The sequence below is a fragment of the Berkeleyomyces rouxiae genome, assembly GCF_048999995.1.
Source record: "Berkeleyomyces rouxiae strain 22BRR77 chromosome Unknown BrBRR77_ptg000004l, whole genome shotgun sequence".
Classification (NCBI taxonomy): domain Eukaryota; kingdom Fungi; phylum Ascomycota; class Sordariomycetes; order Microascales; family Ceratocystidaceae; genus Berkeleyomyces; species Berkeleyomyces rouxiae.
The window spans coordinates 2131567-2153625 of NW_027396494.1; the positions used below are offsets into that span (position 1 = coordinate 2131567).

At 50.5% G+C, this 22059-nt stretch overlaps 9 protein-coding genes across 9 annotated transcripts; 4 read left to right on the forward strand and 5 right to left on the reverse strand.

Annotated features, from left to right (window-relative positions):
• Window positions 1-626: 626 nt before the first annotated feature.
• Window positions 627-3071, forward strand: BROUX77_004815 (uncharacterized protein; the record flags this gene model as incomplete). The annotated part of the gene is made up of 1 exon (XM_073749619.1): window positions 627-3071. The coding sequence occupies one exon, from the start codon at window positions 627-629 to the stop codon at window positions 3069-3071; it is 2445 nt and encodes an 814-aa protein (XP_073605272.1).
• Window positions 3072-3992: 921 nt separating this feature from the next.
• BROUX77_004816 (uncharacterized protein) lies at window positions 3993-4874 on the forward strand (the record flags this gene model as incomplete). Its single annotated transcript, XM_073749620.1, has 1 exon — window positions 3993-4874. The coding sequence occupies one exon, from the start codon at window positions 3993-3995 to the stop codon at window positions 4872-4874; it is 882 nt and encodes a 293-aa protein (XP_073605273.1).
• A 671-nt stretch (window positions 4875-5545) lies between these two features.
• On the reverse strand, window positions 5546-8815 carry BROUX77_004817 (uncharacterized protein; the record flags this gene model as incomplete). Its single annotated transcript, XM_073749621.1, has 1 exon — window positions 5546-8815. One exon carries the CDS (start codon window positions 8813-8815, stop codon window positions 5546-5548), a length of 3270 nt encoding a protein of 1089 aa, XP_073605274.1.
• A 503-nt stretch (window positions 8816-9318) lies between these two features.
• BROUX77_004818 (uncharacterized protein) lies at window positions 9319-10263 on the reverse strand (the record flags this gene model as incomplete). The annotated part of the gene is made up of 1 exon (XM_073749623.1): window positions 9319-10263. One exon carries the CDS (start codon window positions 10261-10263, stop codon window positions 9319-9321), a length of 945 nt encoding a protein of 314 aa, XP_073605275.1.
• An 875-nt stretch (window positions 10264-11138) lies between these two features.
• On the reverse strand, window positions 11139-13319 carry BROUX77_004819 (uncharacterized protein; the record flags this gene model as incomplete). The annotated part of the gene is made up of 1 exon (XM_073749624.1): window positions 11139-13319. The coding sequence occupies one exon, from the start codon at window positions 13317-13319 to the stop codon at window positions 11139-11141; it is 2181 nt and encodes a 726-aa protein (XP_073605276.1).
• A 643-nt stretch (window positions 13320-13962) lies between these two features.
• BROUX77_004820 (uncharacterized protein) lies at window positions 13963-15006 on the forward strand (the record flags this gene model as incomplete). The annotated part of the gene is made up of 1 exon (XM_073749625.1): window positions 13963-15006. One exon carries the CDS (start codon window positions 13963-13965, stop codon window positions 15004-15006), a length of 1044 nt encoding a protein of 347 aa, XP_073605277.1.
• Window positions 15007-15503: 497 nt separating this feature from the next.
• On the forward strand, window positions 15504-18698 carry BROUX77_004821 (uncharacterized protein; the record flags this gene model as incomplete). Its single annotated transcript, XM_073749626.1, has 1 exon — window positions 15504-18698. The coding sequence occupies one exon, from the start codon at window positions 15504-15506 to the stop codon at window positions 18696-18698; it is 3195 nt and encodes a 1064-aa protein (XP_073605278.1).
• Window positions 18699-18991: 293 nt separating this feature from the next.
• Window positions 18992-20260, reverse strand: BROUX77_004822 (uncharacterized protein; the record flags this gene model as incomplete). Its single annotated transcript, XM_073749627.1, has 1 exon — window positions 18992-20260. The coding sequence occupies one exon, from the start codon at window positions 20258-20260 to the stop codon at window positions 18992-18994; it is 1269 nt and encodes a 422-aa protein (XP_073605279.1).
• Window positions 20261-20424: 164 nt separating this feature from the next.
• Window positions 20425-21591, reverse strand: BROUX77_004823 (uncharacterized protein; the record flags this gene model as incomplete). The annotated part of the gene is made up of 1 exon (XM_073749628.1): window positions 20425-21591. The coding sequence occupies one exon, from the start codon at window positions 21589-21591 to the stop codon at window positions 20425-20427; it is 1167 nt and encodes a 388-aa protein (XP_073605280.1).
• Between the last annotated feature and the right edge of the window lie 468 nt (window positions 21592-22059).

Sequence of the window (22059 nt, forward strand, 5' to 3'; positions counted from 1 at the left end):
TTGTCAGAATCTGCAACGCCTTAAATAGCGTTGCCTTCTGCCCTGTGTGATCAGGTTAACTCTTGCTCCCCAAGCTTAACAATCACATACACCCCTTTTGCCATTCTTCTTTGTATACTAGTTTATAGTATCACTTCTTCGATAGTACCTTCTTCTTTAGTACTATATCTTTAATTATCACTTGTTTCTTGATAGCCTTCATTGCATCAGTACCTTCTGTCGTCTTCGTTACCTCAGTGTTCCTGTGATTGTTTATTCCCTTCCGTGTGTTATAAGATCAATTAGTTGAGTGTGCCTCTTTACCTCAAACCGACCATACGACCTAGAGAGTTCTATCCTCTCCTCCCGGCCGTATATCCGCGCAGGCCTGACTGTCCACCTCTGGAACCTATCATTGTCCTGAGTCGTTGGCTTTCTAGAACCCTAATGGTTTCCTTGGGCCCTATCCGTAATACAAAGACGTAACTCCTCTGCCTCGGATCAATGAATCACTGCGCACGGCGGCTACGGGAAACATTTTTACAAAGCTGGATCTGAGAGCTGCGTACCACTTGATTCGCATCAAGAAAGGTGATGAATACAAGACAGCTTTCAGAACTCGATATGGCATTTTTGAGTACAATGTGATGCCGTTTGGGCTCACCAATGCTCCTGCCACGTGTCAGAAATATGTCAGCGAGGTCTTGTCGGAGTATTTGGACATATTCTGTGTCTGTTACTTGGATGATATCCTGGTGTTCTCTCTGAACCAAGAGGAACATGATGTTCATGTGCGCAAAGTCCTGCTAAAATTAGCGCAGGCCAGTCTGTTTGTCAAGGGTGAAAAATGCGAATTCGACAAGACTGAAACTACCTTTGTTGGCTTTGTTATTTCAGCCGATGCTCTGAAGATGGACCCCGCTAAAGTTGCGGCTGTCCGTGAGTGGGAGGCTCCCCGAACTGTTAAGGGAGTCCAGTCCTTTTTGGGTTTTGCCAATTTCTATAGGAGGTTCATCCGTGACTTCTCTAGAATCTGCACACCTCTCTTCGAGTTGACTAAAAAGACGCAATCTTTTGTCTGGTCCTCTGAATGTGAGGCAGCATTTCACACCCTGAAGGACCTTTTCTGCTCTGAACCTATCCTCAAGCACTTTGATTACCTGTTGGACACTGTTATTGAAACAGACGCGTCTGACCGTGTAATATCTGCCGTCATGTCTCAATACCACCCGACTGACAAGTGGCTTCTACTACACCCCGTGGCCTATTTCTCTCAAAAAATGAATCCTGCCCAGTGTAACTACGGCGTAGGTGACAAGGAGTTGTTAGCCATTGTGGAGTCTCTAAAGTCGTGGCGATTCATGGTTGAAAGTCTGGAAAAACCTGTTCTGGTATTGACGGACCATCGGAATTTAGCCGTTCTTAAGCAAATTCCGGCCATGAACAGACGGCAAGCGAGGTGGGCTATGGAACTGAGCGAGTACCGTTATGTCATCACTTATAGGCCTGGCTCCTTGAATTCTAGAGCTGATGCCCTGACCAGACGCTACGAAGACCTCGTTTCTTCTTCTTCTGAGGAGGATAAAGAGCTGTGTGCTCCTATTATTCCCCCTGAAAATTTTATTGGTACCATGTCTTTGGTAGACGAGGTAAAAATCGCGCTATCCACGGACAAGTGGGCTCTTGATGTTATTTCTGCTCTTCGAGGCCAGTCGACCAAACCTCCAGATGTGGACCTCAGTGTCTGCAGGCTTGACAATGACGGTCTTTTGTTTGTCAACGACCTTCTATATTTGCCGAACGAGGATCTACGAGTTCGTGCATTGAAGAATTGTCATGATATTATGCCTAGCGGACACCCTGGACAAAAGAACACTTTTGAACTTCTTGTTCGGGAATACTGGTGGCCCGGGATGCGTCGTGATGTCATCCGGTACATCCGAAATTGTGAGGTCTGCCAACGGATCAAGTCCGCGCGACATAGTCCCTACGGTCTACTGAAACCTCTGACCATTCCGCAAGCTCGGTGGACATCTGTGTCCCTTGATTTTATCACCGGCTTGCCGGTCTCCAATTCTTTTGACATGATTCTCGTTGTCGTCGATAGGCTTAGCAAAATGGCTCACTTTATACCTTGCGATTCCTCGCTGGATGCTGCAGGTTTTGCTAAGCTCTATTTGTCAGCAGTGTATAGGCTCCACGGTCTGCCATTGGACATTGTGTCCGACAGGGGTAGTCTGTTTACGTCGGCTTTTTCCAAGGCTTTAGCCAAACTGTTGGGCATAAAGCAAAATCTGAGTACTGCGTTCCACCCTCAGACCGATGGTCAGACTGAGCGTGTGAACTCTATTTTGGAGCAATACCTGCGGGGTTACACCAACTATAGACAGGACAATTGGGCTGATCTTTTGCCCTTGGCGGAGTTCTCTTACAATGACTCCGAGTCCAGTTCTACTATGCTGACGCCCTTCTTTGCGAACCACGGGTTTCACCCCAGAAGTGGGCGTGAGTCGCTCCCAGTCTCTGTGGAAAAAGGCCCGTTGCGGAACTTTGTTAAAGAGCTTGACAACATTTGTCAGTTTTTAAAGACTGAAATTACGTGGAGCCGTGAGCGGATGACCGAGTACGCGAATCGACACAAATCTTCCGCCCCTCTCCTTCGAGAAGGGGACTTAGTGTGGCTTTTGAGTAGAAATATTCGAACTACTCGTCCTTCAAAGAAGTTGGACTTCAAGAAGCTTGGCCCATTTAAGATTCTACGGAAGGTGTCTTCGCATGCCTACGAGTTGGCACTCCCTGCCACTATGAAGGTTCATCCCGTCTTCCACGTTTGTCTGCTGGAACCATGTGCGTCGGATCCTCTTCCTGGCCAGAAAAACCCTCCTCCTCCTCCCGTCATAGTAGATGGCGAGGAAGAATTTGTGGTCAAGGAAATTATAGGCGTGTCTTCGCGTGGCCCTCTGCAATATCAAGTAGTTTGGGAGGGCTATGAACATGATGGACCCTCCTGGGAACCTCTGGACCATTTAGCCAATGCACCTGAGAAGGTTGCAGAATTCTACAAGAGGATGCCTAACGCCAGACGATCTTAGTACTGCTGTGGAAATCAGTCATAAAAAGGGGGGCTACTGTCATGAATAGCTATCCTGACACTGCTCATGCTAAGGGTTATGCATGAGACCTACCCCACTCTTCTTTTCCACAACGCCGAAGGTCGGCGACCTATGAAGATGCGCTTATGGCACAGGTTGGTCTGTGTAGATCGTGAGTTGATCAACGGATATGAGGTTGTCGTGGGATGTGCTGAGCACGGGTGCTCTGATAGACGTTGTTCTGCTGCTGCGGAGTTTTCTTGTTGCAATTGCCATTGCGTGCTTAGGTGGGGGTTGTTATCTGGTTCGATTGTTACGAACCTGTTACGTCTTGTTTACACGAGACTTATCTTTTGTTCGTAGTTAGATGTTGATTGTTTCTAGCTTGGGAAGACAGAGTTTTGTCAGGAGCGCCGACAACATAAATATCGTCGTCTCCTGCCCTGAGTTGATCAGGTTTACTCTTGTTCTCCAAGCTTAACAATCACATGCACTTGCTTACCTTCTTCTTCTTCTTTATACCATTCTGTTCTTGCTTTCTTTGCAGTTCAACCTTTCTTCTTCTTTGAAGTGTGTGATTGTTCCTCCTCCTTCCTCTTTGTGCCGCTCTATTCTCAGAATAGCCATCTAAGTTGTGTGTTGCCTCTTCATCTCAACCGACCATACGTCTTAGCACTCTGTCTAACTGACGTCTTCCTCCACAGGCCCGACTGTCCACCTCAGGAACCTATCATTGTCCCGAGTCGTTGGCTGTACCCGGAACCCTAATCCTTTCTTCGGGCCCTATCCGTAATAAAGGGTGTCATCCTTATAGCCTGCCGCAGCCTGGATATCGAGTATCTTGCCAGCCGTTTCTTGGAAGTCTACTACCCTCGCCATGGTCTTCCTAACAGCATTGCTTCTGACCGCCAATTTGCCAACATGTTCTGGAAACGACTCTGTACCACCCTGAAGATCGATCGTCGTCTGTCCACCGCTTACCACCCACAGACCAACGGGGCCACTGAGAGAACAAATGCTGAGGTGAAGACAAAGATGGCCAAACTCCTACACGACCGCTCAGACTGGCTAGACTGCCTGCCAATTGTGGAGTTTGCCCTGAACGCAGCCCCAGCGGCTTCAACAGAGACGTCCCCGTTCACGTTGTCCCACGGCTATAGTCCTGACTTGGTTGAGCTGCAGCCCGACGCCATTGCCCCCCTAGCAGCCCCCGTTGCAGCCAACACGAGTCCCATAGCTCAAGCAACAAGAATCCTGAAGAGCTTGGCAGACCACACGGATTGGGCCAAAGCCTCTCTCAGCGCCGCCAAGTCTGCTATGGAGGAACAGTCGAACAGACACAGACAACCACATCGACGTTTCCAGCCCGGCGACTGGGTTTGGTTGGCAAAAAGCTCCCATACTGTGCAGCAAGAAGGCCCAGGCAAGCGACTCCGGCCAAGATACCAGAAGCTCCAGGTCTTAGAGGCTGTAGGCTCCCACAGCTACCGTCTTGACCTGAAGGGTGCCAGAGGACACGACGTGTTTCATGCCGACAGATTGAAATACCACCCGAACGACCCTTGGCCCTCACAAGACCCGCACGTATCGAGCCCCGGACCAGTCGAGATCGATGGCTTTGAGGAATACGAAGTCGAGAAGATCCTGGAACACCGGCCAGCCACGAGAGACGAACCAGCCCAGTACTTGGTGAAATGGGTTGGTTGGCGAGATCCCACTTGGGAACCTACAGAGGCGCTGGAAGAAACGGCTGCTTTAGAAGAATTCTTGCGAGCGCAGGAGACTGCCGACGTTGAGGTGTGAGTGCCGTGGCGAGAGGACTGCTTGAGTCCGAAGTTTGATTGAAGGAGCTGCGAGTTCCACGGTTGTTGCACAGGGTCTATTTCCCTTTCCTTTGACATTTTTTTTGTTTCTCCACTGTCTGTTCCACTCCTTGTTCGTTCTGTTGTCGTTTACCGATGATTAGTTGCTTGTTGTTTGCTATTCCCTTTTGTTGTTTTCAGTTGGTGTCCACCTTCCTGTTGTTTTCTTTTTTTGTGTTACACGGCCATGGGAGGATGGGAAGAAAGAGAAGGAGGCTGATGTTAGGGTCTGGGAGACCCGGGTCAAGGCTTTGCCTGATTGCCCGAGTTGAAGCCGGTGTGGCTTGAGCAACGGTGGTTCGAGTGTCGGTGGTCCGAGTCCGCAAAGGCCCGACTACTGACGGTCCGAATACAAGTGGCCCAACCGGCCTTGATCCGAACGCCCGATGACTCACCACGTTTGGGTCAATCAGGTAGGCCTCAGTTGTTCTACCCAGGCAGTATAAAGAGCTGCTGCTCTCTCCTAGTTTTAGTTAGTTCTTTCTTCTTCTCTCCATCGCAATATATCTGTTTCTGCCCTTCTACGTCCTTTTACGACTTGGCCCCTTACATGCATTCGAAAGCACTGGATCAGCTCTGTCTGATCCAACCACGGGTTCTCAACCCGTAACATTACCCCCCTCTTCTCCTCTGTGTGGGCGGCCCTGTCCTCGCACCGGCTTCTGGTTCACCAACGTCATCGTCGTCTCCAAACTTCGCTTCAAAGGCGTCCAGTGCTTCAGTCTCCTCAAAATCGGCTCGTGGTCTCCAATCGGGCTCTGCGTATCCAACCCATTTAACGAGTAGTTCTCTTCGAAATCCCCTTCCAATGCGTCTTCGTCGACTTCTCAGGATTTGTTCGACCAAAAATTCAGGCTCGCCGTAGTCGTTCTCTTCAATGTGTGGAGGCTGGGCATCGTCTGTTTCTTGGGAGGGCAACGGGTTGTTCGGTGCTCGTTTAAGGAGGTCGACATGGAAGCGGGGATGGATGTTTGTTGGTACATCAAGCTCGACCACATGGGGAGAAACCACTTTCGTGACGCGGTACTTGGCATTGGCCCAAGCAAGCTTCTTCAACAGTTGCGGAGTGCTGATATTTTTGAGTTTTAACCATACAAGGTCACCCACTTCGAAGCGTTCTTGCGCACCCCGTGATCTGTTTGCCTGGTCTTCCATTTCCTGTTGACGCGTGGCCATTGCTGCTTGTGCCAGTTCCCAACCTTCGCGTAGCTTTTGAACGAACTTCTCAGCATCTGTGGCTTTCAAAACTCCTTGGAGAGCCTGATCAGCGATGACCTGCTGAATTGGGCTGACATGGTAGCCGTGTGTGAGGAAAAAGGGGCTCATTCCTGTCGAAGTGTTTCGGTTGTTGATTGCTAACATAGCGGATGGTAGCAGGTCGGGCCAGTCGTATTGTGAATAGGTAATGAATGCTCGTAGGTAGGCCAACACTTCCTGGTTCATCCTTTCTGTCGCTCCGTCGGTTTCTGGGTGGAAGGCAGTTGACAGTCTCTGTTCGATCCCTGTCAGTTCGCACAACTTGGTCCAAAATTCGCTCGTCCAATTGCTTCCACGGTCTGATGTTAAGGCGTGAGGGAAGCCGTGGTGTTTCCAGTGGCAGTGTACGAACCGCTCTGCACACTTTTCGGCTGCCATAGTTGTCATGGCCTCCAAGCTGACAGCTCCAGTAAGTCGGTCCACAATGACCATCAAGTATCGTGGGTCGCCAGTCTTTCGTGCAGGTAGTTCCGTCATAAAATCGATACCGAGTTCCGAGTGTGGTCGTTCAGGGATAGGCAGTGGTCGTAAGAGTCCCTTCTTTCTTTCTCGCCATACTTTGGATCGTCCACACACGTCACAATTGGCGCAGAATTGGCGCACCTCTCTTGAAATGCCAGGCCAAAAGAATTCCCGGGACAGAATCGCAAGCGTGCCGTCTCGACCTGGGTGTCCTGTGACATGTGAGTCGTGTGTTTTCTGGATCAGCGCAGTTCGCAATGGTTCCCAGTCAGGCACGAACAGTTTGTGCCGATATACTAGAGCGCCGCGCTCGTCGAACTCGCATTCCGCTATAGAGATCGTGACTTTTCTCGAGATGGTAGGAGGAAAACTTCGTTCGCCACTGGCCAACGCTTGGTACATGAGTGCAATATCCGAATCCTTCGTCTTAGCTGTATCCCATAGTTCCTGCAGGTGGAGTTGCGCGAAAAGCTGCGCACCGTTAGGGATCCGGTCCGCGGGTTGGGTAACGTGGGCCGGGGTCATCGTTACTGCTGCATCTGGTGACACCCAATGGTCCTTGACAAGTCTCATGATCCGAGATTTTAACCTGTCGTCGTCTTCGCCTTGAGGAATGTCTTGTTCTCGTCTGCTAAGGGCGTCGGGTTTACCACTTTTGCTTCCTGATCGGAACTCAAGCTGGAAGTCGTATTCTGAAAGCTTCTGGGACCACCGAACCTGCCGCTCTGAAAGTTTCCGTGTCGTCATAAAGTATTGCAGGTTCTTGTGGTCGGTCAATATTTTGAAGGGGGCGCCAAGACTCTTCAATTCGCCCCTCCACTCTTCCAAGCACTTCACAACTGCCAGGAGCTCTTTGTCGTGAATCTCATAGTTGACCTCGGCAGGGGACAGCTTCTTGGAAAAGAATGCTACTGGGCGCAGTTCGCCTTCGTCGTCCACTTGGGATAGAGTTCCTCCCAGGGCCCATCCAGAACAGTCGCATTCCACGATCGTCTTCCTGTCTTCGTCCCACATCGCTAGAACCGGGGCGGTAATAAAAAGGTTCTTCAGCGTCTCGAAAGCTCGTTCTTCGACTGGGCCCCAGGTCCATGCGGTGCCTTTCTTCGTTAGCCTGACTAGTGGAGCCGCCACGTCGCTGAAGGAATCGATAAACTGGCGGTAAAAATTTGCGAATCCTATAAAACTTCGAACGCCCTTGACATTGGTGGGTGGCGTCCATTCTCGTATGGCAGCGACCTTTGCTGGGTCGACTTTGACACCTTTGCCTGCTTGGATGATGAAACCTAGGTACTTTGTTTCAAAAACTGCGAATTCGCACTTGTCGATGTCTAAACGGAGACCTGCATTTCCCAATTTCTTGATGACGAGGTTAACTTTTTCCATGTGGTCTGCGTAGGTGCCGTCGGTGTAGATCAGGACGTCGTCAATATACGCGGAGCAGAAGTCGTCCAAATATTCTTGCAGGGTTGAATTGATATACCGTTGAAAGGTTGCAGGGGCTCCGGTGAGTCCAAAAGGCGTCACCAGCCATTCAAAAAGTCCAAAACGTGTGCGGAAGGCCGTTTTCCATTCATCTCCCTCTTTTATGCGAATCTTGTGGAAAGCGGCACGAACATCGACCTTTGTGAAGTACTTCGCCTTAGACAACGCTCGTAGTGTCTCACTGATTAAAGGAAGCGGGTATCGGTCTTTTTCAGTAATGGCGTTAATGCCGCGGTAGTCAACGCAAAAGCGCAACCCTCCTCCAGGCTTACGTACGAAAAGAACAGGCGCGCCGCCGGGAGAGCTGCTGGCTCGAATCCAATTCCTGTCCAGATGGTCCGAGAGGGTTTTCCGTAAGACTAACAGCTCGTCGCGGGACATGCTGTATAAGGGACCCCACGGGACTTCGTTCTCTCGCCCTTGTTTGTCTTTCGTCAGATTGATGGCGTGGTCTATTCCGGGGCGGTTCGGGGGTTGGTCGTCCTTTTCGTCGTCTAAAAACACTTCTGCCAAGTGTTTGAGTTCGCTGGGCAGTCGTTTGTCGATCTCTTGTAGGGTAACACGAGGTTTCACTTGCAATGCCTTGTTGATGTCTTCGATGGTGGCAGCAAAAACCTCTATGTCTTCATTCTTTTTCTTGCTGCGGCGGATTTCTGCAGCAAAGACGGATGCCATCACCATGCTCGCTTTTGTGGTTGTTATATGGGCGTCGAGCCATCCTTTTTCTCTCACAACTTGGGCATCTTCTTCGCTTCCGAGGCGTATGACTCGTTCTTTCGCCAGGTAGACGACGTCATTCCTTTCCATCCAGGGTTTTCCCAAAATCATGTCGTATGCTAGGTTCGGGATGACGTACCCGAAAATTCTTTCTGTCCGGCCGTCAATATCTAGATCGCAGAACGCCATCTCTGAGATCCATCTTTTTTTTTCGTCGTTTTCGGCTAACTTGAGTTCCCGTCTTCTTATCGGGATGCGCTGGAGCCCTTTCTTTCTCACCAAAGTCTCGTTGAACGCCGATGTTACAAGGCATCCACTGTCAAATAAAGCATCACAGTAAAAGGAATTGTTAATAAATGCTTCAATTAGGAACGGAGTGGAGTGTAAATCTTTAAATACATCGAGCGGAACATCGCAATTGTTGGGGCTCTTCTTCTTATGACCCTGGGGGCGACTTTTCCCAGAGTCTACTCTTTTTCCTCGTCGTCGGAAAGGTCATCGGCTACATCATCCATCGATTCGGGGGCTTGTTGGATTGTCGTGCGGTTCACTCTTGCGGGCGCACGGGCCGGGGCAAACTTGGGGCATTCGAAGGATCGGTGGCCCTTGGCAAGACAGCGGAAACAAGCGTTGCTGGATCTAGCGGTTTCTATCTCCGCCGGGGTTCTCCAAGGGGCGCGGGACTTTCGGGGGCGTTGTCCATAGTTGTTCGAGGCGCGGCCTTGGAGGGCGTTGACACCTGTCATCATGGTGTCTCCGTCGTTGTCGATTCGCGTCTGCTGGTTTGCGACACTTGGGGTCACCACTTCGGCGAACCTTGCTCCACCTCTAGTTTTCGCATACCACGTCGAGGTCTTGGACGTGTCCTTCGACCGGTATCCTGGCAACGCTTCCACTCGGCCAGCCACCGTCTTCACCTTCTCAACCCAACGCGGGTAATCATCGTTGGGGAGGTTCTTTGCCGTGAGGTGTACCTGTAACGTTTGGTTGATAGCGGAATTCAGGTACATGATCTTCACACGGTCTGGCCAATCTAAACCTCCACAAAGGCCAACTTGATGCTCGAAATCCTGCAAGAACGATATAAAACTCTGATGGTTTCCCATCTGCATGGTCAAAAGCTTTTGACCCGCCTTCTGAATAGCCTCCTTGTCTTCGAATTGGTCATGGATATGGCCAAGGTAGGCGTCCCAATCCCAACCATGAGTGGCTCCGTCAGTGAACCACTGTTCAACTCTGGCCTGTTGCTCTGTGGGAATGGCCATGAAAACACTTAGGCAAATTGCCTGGGAGGAGCCAACGACTTGGGATTCGATCTGAGCTCGGGCCTTCAACTGTTTGAAGAATCGCGGGAACGACGCTGTCTTTCCGTCCCACTCCGGCCATTTTGCGTTGTACCGATGGTCGATCATCGGGGCGAAGGGGCCCGGGGTACGTACTGGCGCCGGGGTAGGGGCTACCGGGGCAGGTGCAGGTGCCGGGGGGGCGGTTGTATTACGGATAGGGCCCGAAGAAAGGATTAGGGTTCCGGGTACAGCCAACGACTCGGGACAATGATAGGTTCCTGAGGTGGACAGTCGGGCCTGTGGAGGAAGACGTCAGTTAGACAGAGTGCTAAGACGTATGGTCGGTTGAGATGAAGAGGCAACACACAACTTAGATGGCTATTCTGAGAATAGAGCGGCACAAAGAGGAAGGAGGAGGAACAATCACACACTTCAAAGAAGAAGAAAGGTTGAACTGCAAAGAAAGCAAGAACAGAATGGTATAAAGAAGAAGAAGAAGGTAAGCAAGTGCATGTGATTGTTAAGCTTGGAGAACAAGAGTAAACCTGATCAACTCAGGGCAGGAGACGACGATATTTATGTTGTCGGCGCTCCTGACAAAACTCTGTCTTCCCAAGCTAGAAACAATCAACATCTAACTACGAACAAAAGATAAGTCTCGTGTAAACAAGACGTAACAGGTTCGTAACAATCGAACCAGATAACAACCCCCACCTAAGCACGCAATGGCAATTGCAACAAGAAAACTCTGCAGCAGCAGAACAACGTCTATCAGAGCACCCGTGCTCAGCACATCCCACGACAACCTCATATCCGTTGATCAACTCACGATCTACACAGACCAACCTGTGCCATAAGCGCATCTTCATAGGTCGCCGACCTTCGGCGTTGTGGAAAAGAAGAGTGGGGTAGGTCTCATGCATAACCCTTAGCATGAGCAGTGTCAGGATAGCTATTCATGACAGTAGCCCCCCTTTTTATGACTGATTTCCACAGCAGTACTAAGATCGTCTGGCGTTAGGCATCCTCTTGTAGAATTCTGCAACCTTCTCAGGTGCATTGGCTAAATGGTCCAGAGGTTCCCAGGAGGGTCCATCATGTTCATAGCCCTCCCAAACTACTTGATATTGCAGAGGGCCACGCGAAGACACGCCTATAATTTCCTTGACCACAAATTCTTCCTCGCCATCTACTATGACGGGAGGAGGAGGAGGGTTTTTCTGGCCAGGAAGAGGATCCGACGCACATGGTTCCAGCAGACAAACGTGGAAGACGGGATGAACCTTCATAGTGGCAGGGAGTGCCAACTCGTAGGCATGCGAAGACACCTTCCGTAGAATCTTAAATGGGCCAAGCTTCTTGAAGTCCAACTTCTTTGAAGGACGAGTAGTTCGAATATTTCTACTCAAAAGCCACACTAAGTCCCCTTCTCGAAGGAGAGGGGCGGAAGATTTGTGTCGATTCGCGTACTCGGTCATCCGCTCACGGCTCCACGTAATTTCAGTCTTTAAAAACTGACAAATGTTGTCAAGCTCTTTAACAAAGTTCCGCAACGGGCCTTTTTCCACAGAGACTGGGAGCGACTCACGCCCACTTCTGGGGTGAAACCCGTGGTTCGCAAAGAAGGGCGTCAGCATAGTAGAACTGGACTCGGAGTCATTGTAAGAGAACTCCGCCAAGGGCAAAAGATCAGCCCAATTGTCCTGTCTATAGTTGGTGTAACCCCGCAGGTATTGCTCCAAAATAGAGTTCACACGCTCAGTCTGACCATCGGTCTGAGGGTGGAACGCAGTACTCAGATTTTGCTTTATGCCCAACAGTTTGGCTAAAGCCTTGGAAAAAGCCGACGTAAACAGACTACCCCTGTCGGACACAATGTCCAATGGCAGACCGTGGAGCCTATACACTGCTGACAAATAGAGCTTAGCAAAACCTGCAGCATCCAGCGAGGAATCGCAAGGTATAAAGTGAGCCATTTTGCTAAGCCTATCGACGACAACGAGAATCATGTCAAAAGAATTGGAGACCGGCAAGCCGGTGATAAAATCAAGGGACACAGATGTCCACCGAGCTTGCGGAATGGTCAGAGGTTTCAATAGACCGTAGGGACTATGTCGCGCGGACTTGATCCGTTGGCAGACCTCACAATTTCGGATGTACCGGATGACATCACGACGCATCCCGGGCCACCAGTATTCCCGAACAAGAAGTTCAAAAGTGTTCTTTTGTCCAGGGTGTCCGCTAGGCATAATATCATGACAATTCTTCAATGCACGAACTCGTAGATCCTCGTTCGGCAAATATAGAAGGTCGTTGACAAACAAAAGACCGTCATTGTCAAGCCTGCAGACACTGAGGTCCACATCTGGAGGTTTGGTCGACTGGCCTCGAAGAGCAGAAATAACATCAAGAGCCCACTTGTCCGTGGATAGCGCGATTTTTACCTCGTCTACCAAAGACATGGTACCAATAAAATTTTCAGGGGGAATAATAGGAGCACACAGCTCTTTATCCTCCTCAGAAGAAGAAGAAACGAGGTCTTCGTAGCGTCTGGTCAGGGCATCAGCTCTAGAATTCAAGGAGCCAGGCCTATAAGTGATGACATAACGGTACTCGCTCAGTTCCATAGCCCACCTCGCTTGCCGTCTGTTCATGGCCGGAATTTGCTTAAGAACGGCTAAATTCCGATGGTCCGTCAATACCAGAACAGGTTTTTCCAGACTTTCAACCATGAATCGCCACGACTTTAGAGACTCCACAATGGCTAACAACTCCTTGTCACCTACGCCGTAGTTACACTGGGCAGGATTCATTTTTTGAGAGAAATAGGCCACGGGGTGTAGTAGAAGCCCCTTGTCAGTCGGGTGGTATTGAGACATGACGGCAGATATTACACGGTCAGACGCGTCTGTTTCAATAACAGTGTCCAACAGGTAATCAAAGTGCTTGAGGATAGGTTCAGAGCAGAAAAGGTCCTTCAGGGTGTGAAATGCTGCCTCACATTCAGAGGACCAGACAAAAGATTGCGTCTTTTTAGTCAACTCGAAGAGAGGTGTGCAGATTCTAGAGAAGTCACGGATGAACCTCCTATAGAAATTGGCAAAACCCAAAAAGGACTGGACTCCCTTAACAGTTCGGGGAGCCTCCCACTCACGGACAGCCGCAACTTTAGCGGGGTCCATCTTCAGAGCATCGGCTGAAATAACAAAGCCAACAAAGGTAGTTTCAGTCTTGTCGAATTCGCATTTTTCACCCTTGACAAACAGACTGGCCTGCGCTAATTTTAGCAGGACTTTGCGCACATGAACATCATGTTCCTCTTGGTTCAGAGAGAACACCAGTGTTGGGGTTGCACCCTTAAGGACCGACGGAAGCCCGACACCAACACTAACGGCGTATCCTCGAAGGACTAGTCCGGCGCTGGTACGGCAAAACTAATGCCAGACCAGAACCAAGACTAACGGCACTTCCTAGAGGAACTAGTTGTCGTCGCCGCCGATCGTCGGTTGCCTCCCTTTCCAACAGGATAAATAGTCGCATTGTTTCTACACCATTTAGAGAGTTTAGTTTTGTTCTTCAATTCGAGATCTTTGTCCCTCTGTGTCCCTTTCTGTGAAGATCCAGCTTAGCGTAATCACACCTTAACATCATCTCGAATTCTCAAACCCCCCTTTCCCTTTTCCTTTTTTTTTTTTTTTTTATTTTTCCTTAAGTCACTCTTATCTTTCCTTTTTTTTTACTTTACCGCCGACCCGACGAGGGATCGAGATATATTTTTACTTTTCTTTTACTTTGCCATTTGAATATCCACAGCGGCCAAACCCTATGGCCCCAAACTATTTTGCACCCTCTGACGACGATTCTTCCTTCCACCACAGCTTCCGAGAAGACAGCATACTACCAGAAGTCCCCGGTGAGCCAGAGGTTTTCCACGAAGCAACAATGGCTCACAATAACGAAATGCAGGGACTCCCCAACTCCGCCCCCGCGACCCCAGTGGTTGTGCGAAACACCTCCTCCGACCTCCGCCCGGTCCGTTATGACCATACGCGGCCTGATCTCTACCCAACGTACCGGTCATACGTGGAGATGAAGTACCGCTACGACCACAGTCACTTCAACGGCGCAGGAGGGTTCATTCTGCACTGTTACGGTCTGTTAGCCGACAATGCCTTGCTCCAGGCACAGACCTACATTGCCCGCATGAGCCGCGATCCATCGTTGGAGAACGTGGATAAGTTCCTGGAATTCTTGGACAGCTGCTTCGAGGACACCTCAGCTTCCCGTCGTGCACTCTTGGAGCTGCACACCCTCAAATGCCGAGGTGCCTCTGCTCCGGAACATTTGGCTCGGGTCAGTCGGTTGATGCAGATCGCTGGCTGCTATAGACTGAGCCACGAAGAGCGCATAATGAATCTGAGGCGCACCCTCCCCGGGCAAGTGATGTCTGCCCTGGCTGGTTTCCCAGACCCCCCAACCTACGAACAATACGCACAACAGGTGCTTAATGCCTGGCAAAAACTCGACGAGTGTCGGCATGCCCACCCTCCGAGGAACCCTGCCCGGACGTCCCAGTTCCGCAATGTCCCGGCACAACACTCCCCTGATGCCATGGACTGGGCGCCCACCCATAACAGTGCCCCCCGTCGTGCCAAGTGGGTCTCCAAGGAAGAACTCCAGTCACGAAGAGCCAGAGGACTGTGCCTCCGTTGTGGCGCTGGTGGCCACATGTCCCCTAACTGCCCATTCGAGCGTGCCCGCCCCCCGGTACAACAGAGTGTTCGCGCAGCCACGAACCTCCCTCCTCCTGTACTCGAAGAAGAGGGCGAAGAATATTACGAGACCGCCGAGGAGGACTCGGGAAACTGATCGCCTCTGCCCCAAGTCGTGGTCAGAGGCCCAAGCAGGTTTTCAAAGACGACAAGGCTGCTGTGAAGGAATGGGAAGAGTTGAATAGATCTATTACCAACACATCAATTCAATTAGATGCAGTGATCAACAACACTTGTCCCGTGATTGCATTGATTGACACCGGTAGCGCTTCCCCCTCTATGATCAGCAGTGACCTTGTAAAGAAATGGAAACTTGATACGCTTTTCAGTTCGCGTCCCAGAACGCTGGTACCATTTAATTCAAAGAGTACCGTCACGGTTGACCGACTAGCCGTGTTTAAAATTGACATATCGGGCCACATAGAAAAACATGTGGCGTGGGTAGTACCAAAATTAGCCGAAGACATCCTGATCGGATACCCATGGCTCAAGAAACAAGGGGCAAGGATAGACTGTGAAGCCGACACAGTTAGATTTAAATCCGGCATTGTCGCTCGAGGAAAGGCGACGACAAACCATACCTTCCGCTCTACCATGGTACGAATAAACAGAGCGAGCACCTTCTTCCGCGCCGCCAAGAGAGATAAGCTGCGGGTTTTTGCAGCTTCAATCGAAGATATCAATAAAGCCTTGGCCCGTTTGGAGAAAGATAGAGTACCAGCCAACCCCAGAGAGTGGAAAAAGAAGATCCCAGCTTGGATCGAGCACGACAAGGTCAAGGTGTTTGATCCAGACGCACAATTTGCTAAAAAGATGCCTCCCCGCCGGCCTGGCCAGGATCATAGGATCGAGTTGACCGTGCCCGACGAAGAAGCTCCATGGGGCCCCCTTTATAGCATGACCAGAGAAGAACTCGTGGTTCTTCGCCAGACGCTTCTTTCATTGCTGGAAAAAGGCTACATTCGCCACAGCCAGTCCACTGCTGCTGCTCCCATCCTATTCGTGAAAAAGCCTGGTGGCGGCCTCCGCTTCTGTGTAGATTATCGTGCACTAAACGCGACTATGAAAAAGAATCGGTACCCACTCCCAAACATCAGCGAGACCCTAGCTAATGCTTCCAAAGCTAAGTGGTTTACGAAACTCGACGTTGTTTCCGCGTTTCATAACATCAGAATCGCCGAGGGAGATGAGTGGAAGACCGCTTTTCGAACGCGACAAGGCCTTTTTGAGTGGAACGTCATGCCTTTTGGTCTGGCCAACGCGCCTGCAGAGTTCCAAAGTTTTGTGAACAGTCTGCTACGCCCATACTTGGATGTGTGGTGCTCTGCCTACGTCGATGACATCTTGATTTATACCGACGGCACGTTAGAGGACCACTACGAGAAGGTCAACTTGGCTTTAGCAAAGGTTCTGGAGGGCCAACTGACAATCGACATTGATAAATGTGAGTTCGCGGTATCGAAAGTGAAGTACCTGGGATACATCCTTGAGCCCGGCAAGATTTCAACCGACCCAACCAAAGTCTCTGCAGTGTCGGACTGGCCAACGCCCAAGAAGGTCAGGGACGTTCGAGCCTTCCTCGGTCTATGCAATTTCTACCGCACCTTTGTCAGAAATTTCACTACTCTAGCGACTCCCTTGCTACAGTTGACAAAGAAAGACCAGGCCTTCCAGTGGGGCGAAAAGGAAGAAGAGTCCTTCCAGGCTCTAAAAGAAGCATTCACCTCGACCCCTGTCCTCTGCACGCACAATCCAGATCTGCCAACTGTTGTTGAGACAGACGCGTCTGGCTACTGTCTCGGTGCAGCGCTTCTACAGACGCAGCCCGATAGATCAACTAGGCCTTGTGCTTATTTCAGCCGCAAAATGACTGCCGCCGAATGCAACTACCCGATCCACGACAAAGAGCTGTTGGCTGTTGTCTGTGCCCTGAAGGAATGGCGTGGCGAACTCAAGGGCCTGAAGGAGACGTTTACCATCGTCTCAGATCATAAAAACTTGCTGCATTTTACCAAGTTGCAGCACTTGTCCGAACGCCAAGCTAGATGGTACCTGACCTTGAGCGAATACAACTGCACCATCGTCCACCGTCCTGGTAAACTCTCCCCTTTCCCAGATGCTCTCTCTCGCCGCGACACCCCAGACAACACGAATGACGCGCGCTACAACGACCGACTAGCCACTATCTTGCACCACGACGGTAACGGCCTGAAAGTTTTCTCGACACAAACCACCAACACGCCAGAAGCCCCTTCTACCCCCGAACTTCCGCCTGCCTTACGGGAACTCTGGTCTGATGCCTGTGCTGCCGATGATGAATACGCCATTATCCATAAAGCGTTGACAGATGGACTGTCACAGTGGCCCGAAACAATCAGACACAAGTTGAGAGTCAACATTTCCGACTGCTCTTTGGACGCCAAATCCGCTATTCGATTTCGGAATAAACTATGGGTACCTACTAACGAGCCATTGAGAACCGCCATCCTACAGAACATTCATGACTCGCCCATGATGCTGCACCCCGGAAAGAACGTCATGCAAGTCGAGCTGTCTAGAGAGTTTTTCTGGCCCCGCTACGTCGAAGATATCCGCCGTTTCTGCCGCAACTGTCAAATTTGTGGTAGTTCTAACATTCGTCGCGACAACAAGGACACCACCCTCAAAGCCTTGCCAATTCCCGACCAGCCTTGGGCCGAGATTGCCATCGACTTTATCGGACCTTTGGAACCAGCACAGAAAGGCGGCATCACCTACACCCACGTCCTAACTGTTATAGACCGTCTATCCAAGGGCGTCATCCTTATTCCCGCCGACGCCCTCGACATGGAATCTGTTGCAGATATGTTCTTCCACCACTTTTACCGACACCACGGCATGCCAAAATCTATTTTGTCTGACCGCGAATTTGTCAACGCAGCTTGGCGACACCTCTGCAAACGCCTAGAGATCGAAAGGCTAACCACAACAGCTTACCATCCGGCTACCAATGGAGCTGCAGAGAGGATGAACGCTGAGATCAAAGTCAAACTTGCCAAACTCAGCGCTGAAGGCCCCGCCTGGCTCAATCTACTGCCCATGGTCGAGTTCAGCATCAATGCCACCCCATCTTCTGCCACTAATGTTTCACCTTTCTTCTTGTCTCACGGCTACCACCCACGAGTCTTCGCCGCACCACCATTGCCTGTCGAACCCGACAATAACGGTCCACTCGGACAGGCTGAGAGGGTCATCCAACGCCTGAGAGACGCCCAGAAATGGGCCCACGCCAACCTTTCTCTGTCACGAGCGGAGATGGAGCAACGCGAGAATGAACACCGACGTCCTGCACCAGATTTTCCTACAGGCTCATACGTTTGGCTCACCCTACGCCCTGAACAACAAGGCTCAGGCCTCGGCAGGAAACTTAGAGCAAAATACCAATACTGCAAAGTGTTGGAACAAGTTACCCCTCACACTTATCGTCTTGAAGTACCGGGTACAACTGCTCACGACGTCTACCATGCCGATCGCCTTCGCTCAGCTGCCAACGACGCTTTCCCTTCCCAAAAGACTCACGACGATCGACCAGCACCTATGGAAGTCATCAATGGTGAAGAATACTGGGAGGTCGAAAAGATCCTAGGCGAACGCACTTCTAACGGTGTCAAGCAAGTCAAAGTCAAATGGAAAGGCTACGTCAGACCTGGCTGGGAACCAGTCGACCTTCTGGTCGATACCGACGCCTACAAACTATGGCTCAGCCAAAAAGGAACCAAAACGACGCGCAAAAGGAGGAAGAGAGGCTGATGTTGGGGTTGCACCCTTAAGGACCGACGGAAGCCCGACACCAACACTAACGGCGTATCCTCGAAGGACTAGTCCGGCGCTGGTACGGCAAAACTAATGCCAGACCAGAACCAAGACTAACGGCACTTCCTAGAGGAACTAGTTGTCGTCGCCGCCGATCGTCGGTTGCCTCCCTTTCCAACAGGATAAATAGTCGCATTGTTTCTACACCATTTAGAGAGTTTAGTTTTGTTCTTCAATTCGAGATCTTTGTCCCTCTGTGTCCCTTTCTGTGAAGATCCAGCTTAGCGTAATCACACCTTAACAACCAGGATATCATCCAAGTAACAGACACAGAATATGTCCAAATACTCCGACAAGACCTCGCTGACATATTTCTGACACGTGGCAGGAGCATTGGTGAGCCCAAACGGCATCACATTGTACTCAAAAATGCCATATCGAGTTCTGAAAGCTGTCTTGTATTCATCACCTTTCTTGATGCGAATCAAGTGGTACGCAGCTCTCAGATCCAGCTTTGTAAAAATGTTTCCCGTAGCCGCCGTGCGCAGTGATTCATTGATCCGAGGCAGAGGAGTTACGTCTTTGATGGTGATATCATTGACGGCTCGGAAATCAACACAGAATCGTAAACTGCCTGGCTTCCTAGCAAAAAGAATCGGGGAAGCCAGCGGCGAAGAGGAAGAGGAAATAAAGCCTTTAGCAAGCATGCCATCTAGATATTTTTTGACAGCCTGCAACTCGAGTGGAGTCATATCGTACAGCGGGGCCTTGGGGTATTTCGCATCGGGAACGAAGTTAATCGCATGATCAATGTCCCGGTGAGGTGGTAGTTGATCAGCACCTTCTCGAGAGAACAGAGGAAGTAGGTCATGGTATTTCTTCGGGATGCGTTCAAGGAGCCGTGCATGCTCTTGTTCCGGAGTTAGGTCCTCCTGATTGAGATAATCCAGGACTTCCTGAGCGGTGACACGATAAATCTGTAGTTTCTCAGCTTTGGCAAAGCGATGCAAAGCCTGAGACGACACCGTCACACAGGAACAAGACACAGCTGACGATTGTGCAATAAAAGAAGGAAGGGGTGAAGTGGCTGAAGCAGGAGCAGATCCCTCAATCTGACTGCCAGCGGTAGAAGCAATATTTTTGTCGTTTTTTGTATAAGAAAAATCAAACGAAGCGCCAGAATCAGTAGAAGCAGTCGAAACAGAAGAAGAAGAAGAAGAAGAATCAGAAGCTGCCACAGCATTGCCATCGGCGGTAGAAGTAACCGATATCTTGAGCGTATTGGAAGGCCAAGAAATTTCCGGGTTATGGGCGTCGAGCCAGCATTTCCCCAGGATGATGTGGTAGCCCCCAAGCTTCGTGATTTGAAAAACCAAAGTTTCTGAATAATTAGGAAAAGAGAGGGACAAAGGAACTTGGTGGGTCACTTTACCCGCAGCAGTTTCACTACCATCAACAACATGGAGCGACTCGGCTCTGGCCTTGAGAACAGTAGGAATCTGATGCCTTGCTATAAATTCAGAATCCACAAAACAAGTTGTTGATCCCGAATCCACCATAGCGTAGGCCTCAATGGAATTATTCACTGTCACAGGAATAACCAGAGGGGAAGAGTTACCATAATCGATAGCATTATCAAGAGAACAAGTGCTGATTCTCAAGAGACCCTCATCAGCAGCGTCAGGGCTAGCCAGGACCAGAGGGGAATGGGTCGGTAGCCCTTCTAGTTTTTTGACGCATCAGGCGCAGGGGCCGTCGAGGGAGCCCGGGTAGAAGTGGAGGGAGAAGGGACAGTAGCTGCGCGAAGAGCAAGGTTGTTTTTGGGGCAAGCCTTTAGCATGTGGTCCTTTGCGCCACACTTCCAACAAACACCCTTTGCCATTTTGCCGTCAGCAGTCTTACGGAAGGGTAGACCGTTGGCATCGGGACCTGCAGAGGTACCCTTAGCTGGCTTGGTGTTGGGGACAGCTTTTTGGGCGCCAGCATTTCTCGAACGAGAATCTTGCTGAAAGGGGACCACACCAGGAGGCGGTTGGATTTTCCCGTTGTTTCCCCGGGTTCGGTTGTTGATCGTATTGTCCAGCGTGTTGCAGAAATTAGCGAACTGATCAAGCGTTCCCTTAGGGGCAGGATAGGTGTTCCAAGCCAGAGCGTCCTGTATGTGGGGCTTGAGGCCTCGCTGAAATAGTGCAATGGTGAAATCAGCGTCGGCCCAACCGAGTTTCTTCAACAGCGTTGTAAAAGCAGAGTGATAGGCAGTACAAGTACCTGTCTGCTTTAAGTCGAAGATCTGCTGGGTCGCAGTCATGCGCCAGTCAGGGTCATCGAAAGCCTCAGCTAACGATTTCATAAAATCGTCGTACGTTTCAAAGTTCATGTGTCCAGTGGCCGGGTCCATCCGAGGCATGGCCCAATCCAGAGCGCCATCTCTAAGGTAGGAGAAGGCAGTCATCAGCTTGCGCTGCTCCGTGCGGTGGTGCTTGGGTGCAGCAGCAAATTTGACCGCAAGTTGCCTCTGGAACGCCTGGAAGCCTTGCTGATTGCCATCATAGGGCACGACATCAAGATGCTTGTCGGCCTCTTTCAACGGATCGGCATCCTCTTCCCGTTTGACTCGGGGAAGAGACTCAAGGGAGTTGAAGCGGGCTTCAGCGCCAGCCTGGAACGCAGCCCAGTAAACCTGAGCCGCATCAGGAACAGAGCCAACGGGGATGGGCGGGGCACCATCGTCGGTGCGCAGACCAGACATGTAAGCCGCCACAATAGCCATTTTGATCTCAGCACTGAACTCCCTAGGAAGGGCACCGAGATGCCAGTTCTCAGGAGTTCGGTCAGGAATCGACAGGAGGAACGTATTGAGATGCTCGATCATTTCGCGAGTGAGGGCCATTGCGAGTTGAAACGTAATAGAGAGGGAAAAATAAATGAGGAGAGAAAAAAGTGCCAAAGAGAGCCAAAGTTGTAATAGCGTCGGGTCTTCAAATGAAGCTTAACAAAATATTACGGATAGGGCCCGAAGAAAGGATTAGGGTTCCGGGTACAGCCAACGACTCGGGACAATGATAGGTTCCTGAGGTGGACAGTCGGGCCTGTGGAGGAAGACGTCAGTTAGACAGAGTGCTAAGACGTATGGTCGGTTGAGATGAAGAGGCAACACACAACTTAGATGGCTATTCTGAGAATAGAGCGGCACAAAGAGGAAGGAGGAGGAACAATCACACACTTCAAAGAAGAAGAAAGGTTGAACTGCAAAGAAAGCAAGAACAGAATGGTATAAAGAAGAAGAAGAAGGTAAGCAAGTGCATGTGATTGTTAAGCTTGGAGAACAAGAGTAAACCTGATCAACTCAGGGCAGGAG